This window comes from Phyllostomus discolor, chromosome 3, assembly GCF_004126475.2.
Source record: "Phyllostomus discolor isolate MPI-MPIP mPhyDis1 chromosome 3, mPhyDis1.pri.v3, whole genome shotgun sequence".
NCBI classification, from domain to species: Eukaryota; Metazoa; Chordata; class Mammalia; order Chiroptera; family Phyllostomidae; genus Phyllostomus; species Phyllostomus discolor.
Genome location: NC_040905.2, coordinates 73,220,250 through 73,237,683, shown reverse-complemented (window position 1 = coordinate 73,237,683; position 17,434 = coordinate 73,220,250). Strand labels below are relative to the sequence as shown.

The window sequence follows — 17,434 nt, the reverse complement described above, 5'->3', positions numbered from 1 at the left end:
CACAGAGTGGTTAAGAGCAGCAAAGAACTTGGATCCACACGGCATGGGTTTGAATCCTACCTCTAATCCTTGCCATGTGGCTTCAAGCACACTACACAGTGTCTCTGTCTCTCTGTGTTACAGCTAATGAGTTCAAAGTAAAATGCTTAGAAACGTGACTGGTAAATAATGGTGTAAGTTTTAGCTATTATTTCTCTGCTGCAAATGCAAAATTTCAACTGGAAATATGACATTAGTAAGATAAGTATAAATTATTATAATCTTATTGTGATACAACAAATTTTGTAACAGCAAAACAGATGATTATTCCTCAATCCTATGTTTACATTAAAGAAAAGCAATTTTCAACTATGCTATCCACTTTTATCATGGCTTCACCTAACAGAGTTTGTCTGGGCAAGTTAATCTGTATCTCAGTTTTCTCATCTATAATGGGGATAATTATAGTACCTACCAGAAAATGTCTAGATAATTAAGTCAAATAAGGTGAAGCACTTTAAAAAGTTAAGAGCAAATAATAAGTACTTAATATATTTTAGCTAATATTTTAAGTATTATTTTTTCTTCAATCTCATTACCAGGAAGCAGAATGTATAGATGATCTCAGAAAGGTATACAGTGGCAAAATATTCAACAATCTAAATATTTCAAAGTCGTACTTCACTCATGTAAATAATAAGGAATTTCTATTGGATAACAAAAATTCATTTCAAATTTTAGGAAACCACGGCATGCTATAGAGTTTACAGTAACAACTGACTATTCCTTTTTAAAAATATTTCAATTAATTTTTATTAGGTAGGATGAAAATACTTCCTACTTTGTAATTTCCCAGAGCAAAGTTTATGTAAGTGGCCTAGAGGGCTTTTGTATAAATTTAGTTCAGTCTTAAAGAGCAGAAATAAAATCTTCTATCACTGCTAAAGTAGTCTCAAAAGAAAATATTTAGAATAAGTTTTTCTATACAGTCTCTTGGTAGCTCAAATGAAGTAAATATTTGGGCCACCTAAAAATACAAGTACAACCAAAGAAAAAAAAATTACATGGCTTTTACATTAAAAAGCAATAATTAAATCTTACATATAACCTTAATCTCAACTCCTGTATCAGGACATCATATAGGAAAAATACACAAATCGTTAAGTAAGTTATGATCAATGGCAAACTGGCTGTCTTAGCTACTATATTATCAATATTTTAGCTATTCAATTACTTGTTTTCCCTTTCATTAAAAAAAATAATAATAAACGTAAGTTTTTAGCTTAGACAAAGTAACTTTAAATATCCCACCAAGAAGATTTATCCTACCAGATAGTAAGATCTACTATAAAACTGTAGTAATTAGGATAAGATTAGTCAAAGAGACAAAATCAAATAGAGTTTAGACACAGATCCACATGCATGTAATCTAACTCATCATTAATGACAAAGACGATGCTGCAGTACAATAGGGAAACTATGGTTTGTTTGTTTGTTTGTTTTTCAATAAAAAATGCTGAATATCCACATGGGCAAATGGGTATTCTGATCCCTACCATCACATGCTTCACAACAACCAATTCCAAATGGACTACAGACCTAAATGTTGAAGATAAAACAATAAGGGTTCTAGAGGACATTTTCATAAGAAATATAAATTCATTACCATGGAATGAACAAAAATTTCTTAAACAGAACATAAGCACTAACCATAAAGGAAAATATTGTTTTGTTAGATTCAATTAAAATTAAGAATTTGTGTTCATCAAAAGACAGCATTAATTAAATATAGGCTATACAGGGGAAGATAATATTTGCAGAACTTTCATCAGAAAAAAGATTCAACCCAAAATACATAAAGGAACTATAAATGGTTAGAAACTGACAACCGAGTTTAAAAAAAAAAAATCACCAAAAGACTTAAATAGGCACTTTATAAAAGAAGGTACCCAAGTGGCAATAAAGTATGAGACAAAGGCTCAACCTCATTAACTACCAGGGAAATACAAAATAAAACCAGCACATATTTGTCATAGACAAAAATAGAAACAACCTAAATGTCCAGTAACATCAGAATGAATATATTGTAGTATATTTATCAAATGGAAAGAGATACACAACATTAAAAATGAATAAACTACCGCTACATGCAACAACATGAATGAATATATCTTACAAATATTATGTGGAGCAAAAAAAGTCAGACACAAAATAACACATGCTTAAGATTCCCTTTTTATAAAATTTAAAAAGAGGCAACAGTAATCATGGTGACACAAGTAAAAATATGATTACTTTTGAAGGACTTGGTAATGACTTGGAGATTGGGTTTTTAAACTTGAAAACATTCTTCACACACTTATGATACGTGTACTTCTCCTATATACATATTTCAATTTTAAAAATTACTTAAAGAAAGTGTTCCAGTGTACAAACAAAGAAGGAAATAGGTAAAGTACTAAAATATGGGTTTAATTCTTCAGAGTAAGGTCCTTTTATTGATCTCAAAACCATTCCCCAGGAAAATATAGTTACAGATAAAATGCCCACATACAGCCTTGGCTGGTGTGGTTCAGTTGGTTGTAGCATCGTCCTGTAACCAAAGGATTGCAGGTTCAATTCCTAGTCAGGGCACATGCCTAGGTTCTGGGTTTGGTCCCCATTCGGGCAAATATAAGAGACAACCGATGTGGTTTCCCTCCCACATCGATGTTTCTCTCCCCTCCTCTCCCACTCACTTCTCCTTCCTCTAAAATCAATAAGCATGTCCTTGGATGAGGACAAAAAAAAATACCCATATACATACGTGTGGGTATCAGATGTTCATCTCTGAGAATATTTTCATTACAGAAATGCTTTAAACATAATCCTGATGCTCAGAGTTCATAATCTGGTAGAAATTCAATTGTAAGTATCTTAAATAAACTTGACATTTTATTTATCTATTTGATATTAAGTTTACTTAATAAACTTTAATTTTCACTACATAAAATGTGGTCCATTACCAGCTTTCTAATTTCCTACACAATAACATCACTTCTCTTCTACAGTGTTTTCACAGATTTTCTACTGCCTGAAAGTTAATATGTGAATATAATAAACATGTTGGATAATTAATTTTCTCATAAAGGGTCTATTATATGACTCTTGTTTGAATCTTGACTCACACAAAGCATCTGTGAAAAAATGCTTTTAGGAGATCAGAAAAATTTGAATCTTATTAATAAATTGTTGCTAATTTTTAGATGTGATAATGGTATTATGATTATATTTTCAAACAGAGTCCTTTTCATTTAGAGGTAGATACTGAAATGATTACAGATGAAACTATATGACATCTGAAATTTGCTCCAAAATAATCCCAGGGAGAGGAATGAGATGACAGTGAGGCGGAGCTGCACAAAAAAAGTGGCTTTGAGTTGTAGCTAAACCATGGATTGCAGGTGGCGGGGGATGTACTTGTGTTATTCTCATTTAAGATACATTTTAAATTTTCCATAAGAAAAAAGAAGTGAAAACTACAAACGAATGATTAATTTCAGAAGTCTTCTCTCATCTAAGAAAAAATACTAGTGTATTCTCTGGACATTTGTTTGCAAAATTCATGACATGTTCATCTTCATCTGCCAGTCACAATACTAAATCACAAAAATGCAATTGTCAGAGAGAAACAATAAATTGTCAATGCTGGTAGAAAAACAGAACATCATTGAAAAATGAGGATCACAACTTAGTAGGTACATGTTTTCAACCACATGAAAGTAATGGCTCTCTAACCTTCATGGAGTGGTAGGAACTGGAAAACTTTGGAAATGGAACTAGAGTAGCAGGTAATTTTCTTCTTCATGAATTAGACTTGTACATAATGACTTTATGTTCTAAGAAATACTGGCATGTGGGACAAAGCAACTCAGCGTATTGTCTTTTAGTTTCAGTTAATAATGAAGGCTCAACTTCAAATCCAGAATCATAATTATATATCTTCTCATTACCTTAACATTATACCGAGGTTGAGAATTCATATAATCGAAAAGCAGCTGATAATTCTTGAACTGATGATCCCATTCGGTGCGTTCACAGTAGCGGAAGTCATCTCCGAGTGGGGCCAGGACAACTGCAGTGCGGAAAAGTTTTGACTTCTTTCGGTATTGATCTAGAAGCATCTCAGCCCTACAGAATTTAAAAAAAAAAAATAGTATTAAGAAAAGAACAATGGGCAACTTATTAAAAAGTATATTGTATTAGAAGAAATTGTCTATTTACCTATATCATAGGTTAGTGTGATTTATGAGGCAGATTTTTAAACTATCATGCTAATTTCATATCTATTTAAAATATCCATAAGTTCCTAATCAGATAGAAAAACTTATAGCGTCCCAAAGCATCATCTTTAGAGAAATAAAGTCACATACCAACTTTGTGATATAATTACTGGGGCATCAGTGTCCTCCGAAAGCCCAGCCAGAGGCTGGATCCCACACAGTCCACAAAGACAATAAGGGTTTCTCAACTATGTGAACTTTAAAGTTTGATTCAACTTAGTATCTCTTTCTCTAATTTATATGAAAATGCCTGATCAAACACATGAAAAGTATAGTCTGAATGAAATCAATTATAGAACCATATTTCTTTTCTTAAAGGTAGAAAATCAACTCACTTAACACCTGCCATCAATAATCTTAGTATTTTTCATGCTGTCCTCAATACTGATTGATAGCTAAAGCTCAGGACTTGAGTAAGCTCCTTTGTTTGCTATGTCCCTGGGCTCTAACCCATGACTCAAAAGGTCAGCTAAACACAACTTGCTGATATGTTTTCTATTTCATATTCTAGTATTCTGCAGAAAACCCTTTGGAAAGTGCTGAATGGGCACCAACTGAGGAAGTCTGAGAACAGAAACGAATAGAAAGGCCTATGAAAATAAAATTAAACAAGGAGAACTAGAGTAGTTCTCCATGTTTATAAGACCAAAGCTTAAGAAATTAATGATAAATGACAAATATGCTTTTTACCAAGTATTTCAATTTTCACCTCGAGGATGATCTAGAAGTAAATTCTAATTCACAATGAAAAACTTATGAAACTCAAAGGATGTCAATGATGGAAAGAGGCATTTTATAAAAATTATGAAAAAACATTTAATTAAATCGAGAATCTCACACAATCTCTTTATATGAATAATCTCTACTTATTTAGAGATTACAAGTTTTGCTTTACAAGTATTAAAACTGCTTTACAAGTATTAAATTATTAGCAAAAATTTAATAGCTTGATAAAATACAACCAGAATGTTCACAGACAACATAGTTTTTTGATTATCATTAGAGTATTTTCTTACAGTTAAAAAAAATACATACAAGATTAATCACATAGAAAGATAAGAAAGACCAAAAGAAATAAGAGTAAAAACCAAATATATAAATCATTAGTATACGATATACCATGATTGGTCACTAAACAAGACCCCTCAGACAGCCAGCATAAAAGAGGATATGTGATCATTTAAATGCATCCCAAAGTTTAATATCTCATTTGTACACATGTACAACACATAAAATGAAAGGAATCATGAACATTAATGATATGCCTTTTCCACTCAGCAACTATCCCAACTTTCAAGCATCTGCTCAGAAAGTGTCAACACCAGGAAAGCTAAGGGACCAACCTACATCAGCTGACAGTGGATACTCACTAAATATATGTTAAAGTAATGATGAATGAATTGACCAACATCACATAAGGATGCGTGGCTGTAATTTGCCCTTCACTTATTCTACTCGGTAAGTAATGTCAACTTAAGCAGAACCAGGAAAATTATCTAACATGTAAATCATCATCAAATGTAGAATACATGGTTCTATACCAAAAACTAAAATTGATGAAGAATGGTGTTTCTTTATATTCAAAGTAGAGGAACCTACTGAACTACACGTATCAAATATATCACTTGTATAATGTAGTAAAATTTCACTTTCTTTAGGGTGTTAAAAAGTCAAATGTCACTAAGATGGAAGGTCTGTGTTAGATCTCCATTCATCACAAAGTTCAAAACAAGGTGATATTTGGCTGTGAAATAATCAGCAGTGTTAAAATTTCAAGACTTAGAATAATATGTTTTTAATCTATGCAAGTATTACATAGATTCATTTACCCGTATGCCCCCAGGTGCTTGGAAACCACTTTCAGAAACACTGGAATTGAATGAGCACAAGGTGTGCTCTTGAAAGGTCAGATGACACAGCAAAAGTATTACACATGAAAACGCCTTTCAGGTACTCACAGAAGCCCCCCCCCCCCGCCCCTGCCCAAAAAGAGGGAGCTCATAATACATCTGGGTACACTGGGACTCCCCAAATGAAGAAAGAAGCTTCTGGCTATACCCTACAAGCAGTTCCCTATCCCTGACCACCTGAGCTGAGAGGATTAGTGTAAATACCTGATTCAGTGACAAACAGCAGTTTTCTCAAGGAAATAGGCAGGCCAACCGTGCCCCACCCCCCACCTCTTACTGCTTAATACACTCCACTATTTTCTCTAACTAGCCTAACCCCTGAAAGCAGGCTGTTTGTTCAGTGTTCCTTGGTGATTCTCCCTGCTGTAGGAACCAAGAAAATGAAACAATGTTAATCCCTAATCTTGGACAGTTTTTCAAAACAACTGTGAAAGTCAGACTTTGATGGCAAGGATCCATGGCTTGAAGGAGGCTGCCACGCTAAAATACTTTTGTGTCTGCCACCAGGTTCACACTGGAATAATTTCTTTATCATCACAAGGACTTGCTCTAGGCAAAGAGATCCAATCTCACCTTCCTCCTCACACACATTATTTAAAAAACAATTTTTTAAATAAATACACTTGACAGAGCACAGTGCAAAGATCTTATTTAAAAGGCTATATTGTTTTTCTAGCAGAGCTGAGTGGTTTATATAATAACATACGTTTTATTTTAATGCATTCAGTATATGCCACTAATATTTAAGTGAATAAATCAAATTTTAAAAGCACCAAAATAACTATATGGAACTTGATTTAATAATTCCATCATCAGCAATCTTCTTGAAAATATGTTCATTGCTTTGATTTTTATTTAAATATCTTTAGGTATAAATATTTCTAATTAAAGTTTCCTGTAATTCAAACACATCACCGAGATGCAAAGATGTGTATATTCATCAGGCTAGGCAGCATTCACTATTATTGAAACTGTTATTAAGGGAACAAATAATTACACTCTTTATGTGTTCCATTTCAATAAATATGTGCTTGTAGTTGGGTTGCTTTTCTTACCAATTTATACAATAGAGAGCAGAAATTTTATTATCAACAAAAGTATATGAAATCACTCAAACACAGCAGAAGGCTTTTATAATGAGGGCAAAGGAGAGAGTAGTAACAGTTCATTATACATTATCCATTGTATATTGATCTACTGTTGTTCACTTTCCATTAAGCCTTAGCACATAACAGGCATCATCAAGGCTCTGGCTTTTTAAGTTGCTTTACATCTGGTTTGAATGAAAACCTTGAACGAGGATATTGTTGGCTACTGAAGCCTATTTATTCACCCCTTCAGCAACAAGCAACTAATGCTTGTTTGTTCAAGATGTTGTCATATGAAATGTATTGTTTTCATACCTGTTTTGGACATTTCCAAGATATATTGTTTCTGGGGGGACTCCCCAGGGACAACCAAATCTGCCTCCTGGAAGCCGTTTAAAATCAAACTGGCAGCATATTTTAGGATCAGGTCCGCAAGTGTGAGGGATGTCATAGCTGTAGAAGGGCATCATGTGGCAAAAAATATCTGTGACAGATCCCAGATCTAAAATAAAGAGCCAACAGACAAACCTGCATTTATAAATTTTGTTTTCCCAAAACTCTTCAGAATGCCAGACTTTATACTTACATAATGCAAGCTCGGCCCTAAATCAACAATCCCTTTAACTCCTACTACGATATACCCCGGCAGTACTGAATGACCGCCAGCCTAAAGTAAGATACACCTGAGTAAGATCTACCTCTTATATTTAAACTTAGCAGAGGCAAAAAAGTCCCATTATAAACCAGCATCTGCTGACCTGGATGATACAATCTGAGCAGAAGCAAAATTTATAATCAGCTCATCTAAAATTATGGCCATGGCCATCCTGGCTTTCAGCTCCTGCCACACCTGTTCCCACCTCCCATTAACAGGATACACTGAGAGAGACCATTAGCTGCAGAGGCTGGGTGAGAACAGAGGAAGAAAGTAAAAGAGGAAACAGAAAGAAGGTGGCGCTTGTGACAATAGTGGGCAAATTCCTATCTACGTCTCACAGGAAGAAGAAGGAAGCACAACCGGTAGAGTTCATGGAGTCACCCCAATGCTCACCAATAAAAAGCCAACGGGACTTTCCACTGAGACGGGAGCATAAGAAAAGAAGGATTTTCAAAAACAAAACAAGCAAACAAAAAATATGGTAAACAAGCACTGATTCCTGATGCAGAATTGTTTTAAATTAAAACACAAATGCCAGCAAGGTGTTGATATAACTGCCCTTGAGTTCAGAAGCCAACCACCCAGTAAGACTAAAGGGCAGTAGTTAAAAGTTATTATCTTTGTATGATCCTGAGCTGTGAATAGCTATCCCCCTTTATTTCTTCATGGGTTTCAAATCTTCAAAAATGGGTATGCATTACTTTTATAATAAAGACAGAAAAAAGAAGGACAAAAGAAGCAACATGCACATTTAAAAAATGAAAACTGCCTCATTAAGGCTCAGAACACACAAAGAAGCTCAACTTAATTGCAAAACATAACTAAAGCAACATATTCAAATCTATCAGATAAATCCTAAAATATTTGTTCTACCTCTCACTCCATTTAGCTTAAGTGCTAATTCTTTTCCAAATTTTAAAGTTATTATAATCTGTTATCATTTTCTGCTGCCAGATGTTTCACTGAATCACGTCATGAGTGTGACACCATGGATGCTGGTCACTACAATGCTTACTAACTGCACAGAGGTTGTTACCAGTCTCAGAATTGATGGAACTTCCTCCTCCTTTCTCCTATGATCAAGGACATACCCTACTGTTTCTTCTTACACTACAACTATTTAACAGTCCACTTACAAATTTTAGTTTTTCTGCTACATTCAGTGTTGTTTTTTATCAGATGAGACCATAATTTCCTTACAGGCAAGGACATTTTCTATTTTCTTTCAAGCTCAGTATTATTAACTACATAAAAGTGCTCAGTAATTCCTTGTTGACTAATATTTATGGGAAATTAGGATGTAGGCAATGGTTTAAGTAGGGCTCCCTCAAATTAAGAATCCTTTTGTAAAAAAATCAATATCCTCCTTTGCATCTGATCAAACTCTCTACAAGTTCTTGTTTTCCCTACAGATTTAATTTTCCAAAATAAAAATTATATAGCTATCTTCTTTCTTTATTGAAACATAGCAGAACATATAAGAAAGTTACATCTAGATTTACACATGATTTTTCTAAAACACTTAAGAGGGGGAACTAGATTACACAGGAAAGCAAGTATGATGTAATGTAGTAATTCTGAACACTGTTTTATCAACTAAATCCTTTTTCTCAGATGAAATCTGACTGTGAACTCAATCCTGGGAAAGCAGTGTGTGACAAGGGTTAGGAGCCTCAGCTTCTAAACTGATTCAAGTCTCAGCTCTGTACCCACTCCCCATGTGACTTTTGGCAAATGACCTCACATCTCTAAGCCTCCACTTCTTCACTATACGAAAGGGATAATAATAGACCCTAATGTAAAGAATTATTCTGAAGATCTAATGAGAGAGGTAGTACAAGGCACATAATACAATGCATGACCCCTAATAAAGATTCAATAAATAAAAAATAAATTTAAAATAAGGTGTTCTGAATTTTAAATAGGGGTGGGAAAAGCAAAAGCCTCCCAAAAGACCTAAATGTTGTCTCTTCTCCCCCAACAAAGAGCTGCAGAAGTATATCCTTGGAAGGCCTGAGTGTCCACAAAACACAGTAAGAAAGTAAGCAATATGGGTAATATAAGAGCTGATCTCAGAGGACAGGATTATGGTTTTAAAAGGCAATTCTTAATAGATGCGGAGACAAGAGAGAAAGAAGGAAAAAAACACTGGCTGAATGAATATGAGATAAATGATTTGATATTAGTTCTAAGACTAATTTTGTGATAAAACAGGTGCTTTTTAATATAAAAGTGAAGTATTATTTGCAAAAGATTAATTCCTTCTACTTATTTCCTTTATGCATAAGAGTCTACAAAGTTCTATAGATAAATATTTTCACTACTGTTTAAAAGAATTCTGGCATGCATACATAGGAAAAATAAGAACATGTACCTTCGGGCAACCTGATTTTCAAGACTGACATTCTGAATAAAACCCATAATGGCATGAATTCACAACTCTTATGAAATAGCTTCTAGGTCAAGTGAGAACTTCAACTTTCATCAAATCCTACATACCCCAATTCTGTCTCCAAAAAAACTCCAGTGTTTTATGCAAAGCAAAATGTTTCTTAACTGCATAATGAACTCTCTGGATAAGCATGTGAGAAAATCCAGCTCGGTTTAGAAGATAAGCCATTGTTGGTGAATGTCCAAAAGGATCAATAGCCCAACCAGATCTAGGTTTCACTCCTGTTGGGAAAAAAAACAAGCGTTATTTCTTTTTAATTAACAAATGAAATAAAGAGAAGTCACAACACAGTCAGATCCAGAGGTCTATGGTCTCCTCAGTCTGAAGACAAAGTGACTGCCCAGCATTTGCCTTTAGGAGCCCTCCCAACAGGAAGCTCTGAAGGGAGGGTCCTGCCACTGCGATGTGTCTCCCAGGCAGCGGGATCACACTGGAAGTTAAATCAGTTGATGGCTGAAATAAGCACTCTGTCACCTTGTAGATATTAAAAAATTCCTGCCATTCAATGGAGCTAGAGAAACAAACAGAATCAAGTCCTCCTTCTAGGATCTCACAGTCCTATCTTTTGTGAAGCTGGATATCCCCTCAATTTGCTATTATGCAATAAAAACAAGTCAACTAACTCATTTCATTTTGTACTCCCAAATCCCAACATTTAAGAAATTCTTACACTGTCTTTTATGCCTTTCAGCTATTCCAAATCATCTTATTAAACAGTGGCAGAACTGACCAAAATAACTATCATATTTCACTAAGTCTTAAGTTTTTTTGCATTTAAATTTTTTTCAATTACAGTTTGCATTCAATATTATTCTGTATCAATTTCAGATGTATAGCATGGTGGTTAAACAATCACATACTTTACAGAATGGTCCCCTGATATTTCAAGCACCCACCTGGCCCCATACATAGTTATTACAGTATTACTGAGTACATTTCCCTATACTGTAATTTACATCTCTGTGACTGTTCTGTAACTGCCAATTTGTACTCATTAATCCCTTCACCTTTTTCACCCAGTCTCCCAAGGCCCCTCCCGTATGTCAACATTCTGTTTTCTCTTTTTGATGCTGGTGCATTTTCTCTACCTAAAAGATGTCAATAGAGTTTTCACACCTTACCCCCACCAATGTTAAAAGCCATCAACTAAAGATAGATCTCAATTTCAGAGGAGAAAATGTAGTAAATAAATAAATGCACAGATTAGAACTGATGAAATACAATTATTCATTTGGCATAATACAAGTCTGATCTTTTACTTATTCAGGATTCTCAAAGAAATCACGTACATACAACCTATAAATCAACATAAATAGTATTACTGTGTGTATTTTTTATTTGAATGCCTATTTAGCGCCTTCTATATATCTAAGACTATGACAGGCCCTAGGATTACAAAAATGAATTAATCTTATTTCTGACTCTAGTTGCAGACACTATCACACAAACAATGTAACCCAGAGTAACAGAAAAGACAGCAGCAGGAAGGCCTCTGCAGAACAGTACTAAAGGTGAAAACCAAGTTGGGAAACCAGCAGAACAGACTGACAAAGGGATGTCAGAACTCTCAGAGGACCAATACTATGCATTAGAACTTAAAAAACTGACCACATGAAACTTGTGCATTTCACATATGTAATTTATCTCCAAAAACTGTAAAGAAATCTTGAAATCTACTCAGTAATTTTTTGCAGCACTATGAGTAATAATTCTGAAACTACCTTCTATGTATTTAAAGATTAAACAAATTAGGACAAGATTTTCACTGTTAAAAAAAGGAACCACAAACATGTAAATGTGGGAGACTGGAATATACCATATGATACTGAATTAAAATAGGAAATATCTGTACTAATTTACCATTTTTAGTACACACACACACACACACACACACTTCCTAGCTCAGTGCACTAAAAGGGCCTAGATACAGTTAACACCTCAGTACCAATGAGCTCACTGTAGTTCCCAGATCTGAATCTCTAAACACCATGCTCCATTAAAAATAACCTTGAAGAAATGGTTTATCCCAGGGTTGAGGCTAGAAAGTACAAGGTAAGCCTGGGACATATTCTTATGCCATAAATTAAAGAAATGGTCAAAGAATTATGGGAACATATTAAATTAACTCAGTTGACAGCCTGAAGAGGCTTTCACTGCCACATTTGGGAAAAAAGGGTAGTCAAAATAAATAATAAGAGTGCTGGATTATAACCCATTGAATAAAGTAAGAATCCATGAGCCTATAAATAAGCAGAAAATAAAAAAGAAATGCTTTCTGTTAGTAGGCTGCCAACTAATAATTACAGAATGAAGTTAGGAAATCATGAATAGATCCTAAAACTAAAACATAACATTTAATGAGGACCATGATATCTACCTATTCTCAATGTATCTCACACAAATTAGTTACTAATTAGAAAGGAGAAAATGTAACAATATAGCAAAGAGACTTAACAGGCACAAGTTAAGCAACCTATCAAGGCTAACATGACTGATACTGGAGCAGAGACATCATGAGCCTCCTGATAGGACGTACTGAGGATGACAGAACATCACCACAGAGATATTCTAGCGATCTAGCAAAATAAATACATAAGGTTAGATTAGGTAGGTAGGTAGATAGGTAGACAGATTGATAGGAAGGAGAGAATAAAAATAACCTGAAGCTAACCATAAGGAAACAGATAAACTAAAATTGACTAACTTTCTACACCAGACACCTGTACTCCTCAAAAAATATCAAGGTCAAGAAATCCAAAGAAATCCAAAGAAATCCTGAAGAACAGTTCCAGATTAAAGAAAGAGAGACATGACAACTAAATGCAATACACAACCCTGGATTGGATACTAAATTGGAAGGTAAAAAAAAAATCAGCTTTTATAAAAAACGTTATTGAAACAATTTGCAAAATCTGAATATAGCCTATGAAACAGACTATAGTATTGTATCACTGCTAACATTGCTAATTTGATAACTACCTTATTATATAAGAAAATGTCCTCATTTCAGAGAAAACACACAATGAAGGACTGAGAAATAAAAGGACAAGATGTCTCCAACTTACTCTCAAATGATTCAGAAAAAGATGCATATGAATTTAAGTACAGGATATATGGGAGCCCTTCCCAAGCACTATCATGCAACTTTTTTAAGTTTGAAATATCAAAACTAAGTTATAAAACAAAAAATACACGTTGCCCCAAATAACAAGAGCAGAATAAGCTTATAAAACAAGAGTAAAAATTAACATCTTATGCTGCAGTGATGTCTGAAATTTTAGCATCACTGGTGATCTTATTAAAAGTTTCCATAACAAAACCACTTGATCCACAGGAGTAGCAACTACGTGCAGTGAATTATAGCATCCCTAAGAGGTAATAATGTAAAAGAGAATGTAAAGGACATTTTTATAAACTTTTACATAAAGGGAGGTTTGTGCTAGGCAGACACCTGAAACCAGTAACCCACTAGAGTTTTTCTTGTTGTAAGCAATTATTTTTTTAAAGAAGGGGAAAATTAAGAAAAACTACATATAAGAAAAATTGAAAATGTTATTAACCAATTAAACCAGGGAATGTCACAGAAAATATTTTGTGCCATTATGCAAGATTAAGATTACCAAAATATGTTAAAAGTAAAAACTTGTTAGGAAAAATTATAGAAAACAATCATTTAAAAGAACACACCACTCAATTTTTGGCAAACCTACTAGACTTAAAAATTAGAATATGAATAATATAAATAATACAACTAATAAAACTGAATTATTTCAGGTACATTTAATATTGAAGCTTACATGAAATCAGAAAATAATTGCAAAAATGGATATTTTGGGCAAAAGACAATTATAAAAACTCAAACTCATAAAAGTTTATAATGGTGCAATGTGTGTAATAAAGGTCACAAAAGCATGCCATAACCAAATGTAAAAATAACGTCTACAACATAATGTTGTTCTGAACTGTTTAGAAAATAAAACTGAGTAACTAATTTAAAGATGCAGCCAAAGGTACATTAAGAAGAAACTCCGTATTTTAAAATGTGTTCATTATCTAAATGTAAGAGCTAAAACCATAAACCTCCTAGAAAAAAAATACACAGGAATAATTCCTCGTGACCTTGGGTTAGAAAATGGTTTCTTAAATATGACATCGAAAACACAAGTGACAAAAGGGAAATAAAGTGGATTTCATGAAAATTAAAACTTTTGTTCATCAAAGGACACCTTCAAGTAACTGAAACAACAATCCACAGAATGGAAAAAATTTTTGAAAATCATTATCCGACAAGGAACTTGTATTATGACTATAAAAAGTACTCTTCCAAGTCAACAATAAACGCCCCCCAACAAACCCCACAATTTTTAAAGTAGGCAAATAATTTGAACTCACATTTCTCTGAAGAAGATATACAAATAACCAATATACACATGAAAAGATGTTTAACATCATTAGCTTTTAGGGAAATGCATATCAAAGCCACAATAAAATACTATTGCATACATACTAATATGGCTAAAACAAAAAAGAAGACAATACCCAGTGTTGTTGAAAATGTAGAGAAGTTAAAATAGAACCCTCACATACCACTGGTAGAAAAGTTAATGTTGCAGCCATTTTGAAAAGTAATTAGGCAGCTCTTCAAAATGCTAAATACAGAATTACCATATGACCTAACAGTTCCATTCCTGGGTATATTACTCCCAAAATTAAAACACATGTCCTCACAAAAACTTGATACAAATGTATGGTAGTAACATTATTCATAGCTGTCAAAAAGGATAACAATCAAAATGTTCATCAACTGAAGAATAAAAAAAATGTTATTCAGCTCTGAAAAGGAATGAAGCCCTGATTCACTGTTCAATCTTGAAAACATAATGGCAAGTGAAAGAAGCTAGTCACAAAGTCCATATAATGTATGATTCCACTTGAGTGAAATGTCCAGAATAGTAAAACCTATACGTGGAAAAAGCAGATTAGTAGTTGCCGGGCCTGGGTCAAGGAAGCAAGTTGTCAGAAAGGGATGTGACTACTAATGAGTAAGAGGTTTCTTTTGGGGATGTTGAAAAAGTCCTAAAAATAGATGGTGGTGATGGTTGCACAATCCTGTGAAAATACTCAGAATTACTGAACAGTATGAGAGGGTACCTAAAAGAACCTGGAATTTATTTATAAAAAATTGCGTATTCATTCTTACATGTTTAGACTTCAATCACCTTCAAAGTACTCTCCTTTGATGCAATGCACCCATTGAGACGTTTTTCCCACTGCTCAAAACAGTTTTTGAACTTGTTGATTTTGATGCCTTTTAGTGCTTCTGTCCATTTTTTGATGGGCAAAACATTTCCCATTGAGAACTTTCTCATTCAGGGAAACAAAAAAAAAGTCACTTAGGGCAAGATATGCTGAACAGGGAGGGTGGGGTATGTGGGTTGTTGGGAACCACCCTGCCTGGTATCAGAAGCTGTAACTCCTGCCAAGGCTAAGGCTGAGGGAATGACCTTGGAACCGTAAGCCACCCAGGAGATAGGCTTATCTCCCTGGTAGGAGCACCGCTTCTGCTCCTTTTACTTCACCCTGCCTGGCCCCCAATGCTTGGTCGGTTAGCCAGTGACGGGTAAGATTCCCCAAGGGGGGAACAATTTAAGACAGGCATGATCATGTGGGAGGCCCCCAAGGAAGGACTTTGGAGGCTCAGCAAAAGGGGGTGATGGGCCCTTGCCCCTCAGCTTTGACATAGCCTGAGTTCTCATTGTCTGAGAGAAAATCTCCTAATCTCCTGGCTGCCTAGCTTCCCTTGTTCCACCTAAGCCTGAAACAATGACAGAGGGGTGGTGCAGCCCTGTACTGGAAAGGGCGGGTTCCCTGGGGGATCAGGCCTAAGAAAGAATATGTAAAATCCTGTGAAACCTGCTTTGTTTAGAATGCTCTCCATTAATTGGTAAGGGTCCAAGGAAGAAGTAAGTTTGTTCCTTAAAGTTTTTTACAGCTCTTTAGCTATCTGACCCTGACTCAAAATAGGCCCTCAGAGTTCCTTGTTGTTTGATCCTTACTTCCCAGCAATGAGTAATGAGCTTTACCTGAATTCTTACGCAAATGAACCCAATAAAAGCGGGAGAACGGGGTGCTCTCCCTTAGGGGTGCTCTCCCCTAGGGAGGATGGCCATGGTACTCCCCACTAGAGAGAGTGGCCATTCCGTTCCTATTTCCCCACAGGGCCTGGTTGTCTCTGTGTATGTTTTTCTCGTGTTTCGACGAGCCATCCGCAGCAATCCACCGTCACTGCAGGCCAGTGGCTGCAACAGTGGGTCATGCCATTTTTGGTCAAAAACTGCTGAACACTCAGCATGGTGTGGGCAGATGCACATGCAAATCACCCATCATGAAACGGGCAAATGCTCTGAAAGAGTTTTCCAAAAAAAAAAAAAAAAAAAAATCACTGAAGCTGAACTCAGCCTCTTACAACAACACCAGCTGGTACACTGATACAGATGGGTTTCTAGAATAGTCACCTAGTGGGGGAACCCTGTGCTACAAAAGGCCCACCCTCCAGAAGATAATTGTGATTTTGGGGGGGGTCCCCCTGCATACACTTCAAATGAGTAGATTTTATGTAAAACAATACATTTATAAGAAAAAACAACGTAGGCTGAGCACAAGAAGCCAGATCTAAAAGAGGCAGTCCATACATATGAAGTTCTTAAATAGGCAAAAATAATCTAGTGATAGAAATCAGAAAGCAGTTGGCTACAGGGGGAGAATTGAGGAAAATAAGGAACCTTCTATAGTGATGAAGGTGTGGGTTAAATTGGTAACATATTTGTCAAAACTAAAACTGTACAGTTAAGATTTGTATGTTGCACTGCATATAAATTATATGGATAAGAGCTAAACATAAAGAAAAAATCCACAAAAACTAATTTAAAAATGAATGTTCTCAGCTTACAATACTTGTGCTTAGAAAAGTAGCACTGTGTAGGGTGTCTCCAAGTCCACTTCCCGTTTAATGACTAGTTAAGAAA

General features: G+C 35.0%; 1 protein-coding gene across 1 annotated transcript in view; it reads right to left on the bottom strand.

The window, feature by feature from the left end:
• The window catches only part of MAN2A1 (mannosidase alpha class 2A member 1), a 163,249-nt gene that overhangs the window by 82,679 nt on the left and 63,136 nt on the right, over positions 1 to 17,434 (bottom strand). Inside the window, exons 6-8 of the mRNA XM_028510212.2 lie at positions 10,457 to 10,630; positions 7,615 to 7,801; positions 3,972 to 4,149 (exon numbers count right to left, since the gene is read on the bottom strand). Of these exons, the coding sequence (XP_028366013.1) occupies positions 3,972 to 4,149; positions 7,615 to 7,801; positions 10,457 to 10,630 (539 nt within the window). The remainder of the gene's footprint in view (positions 1 to 3,971; positions 4,150 to 7,614; positions 7,802 to 10,456; positions 10,631 to 17,434) is intronic.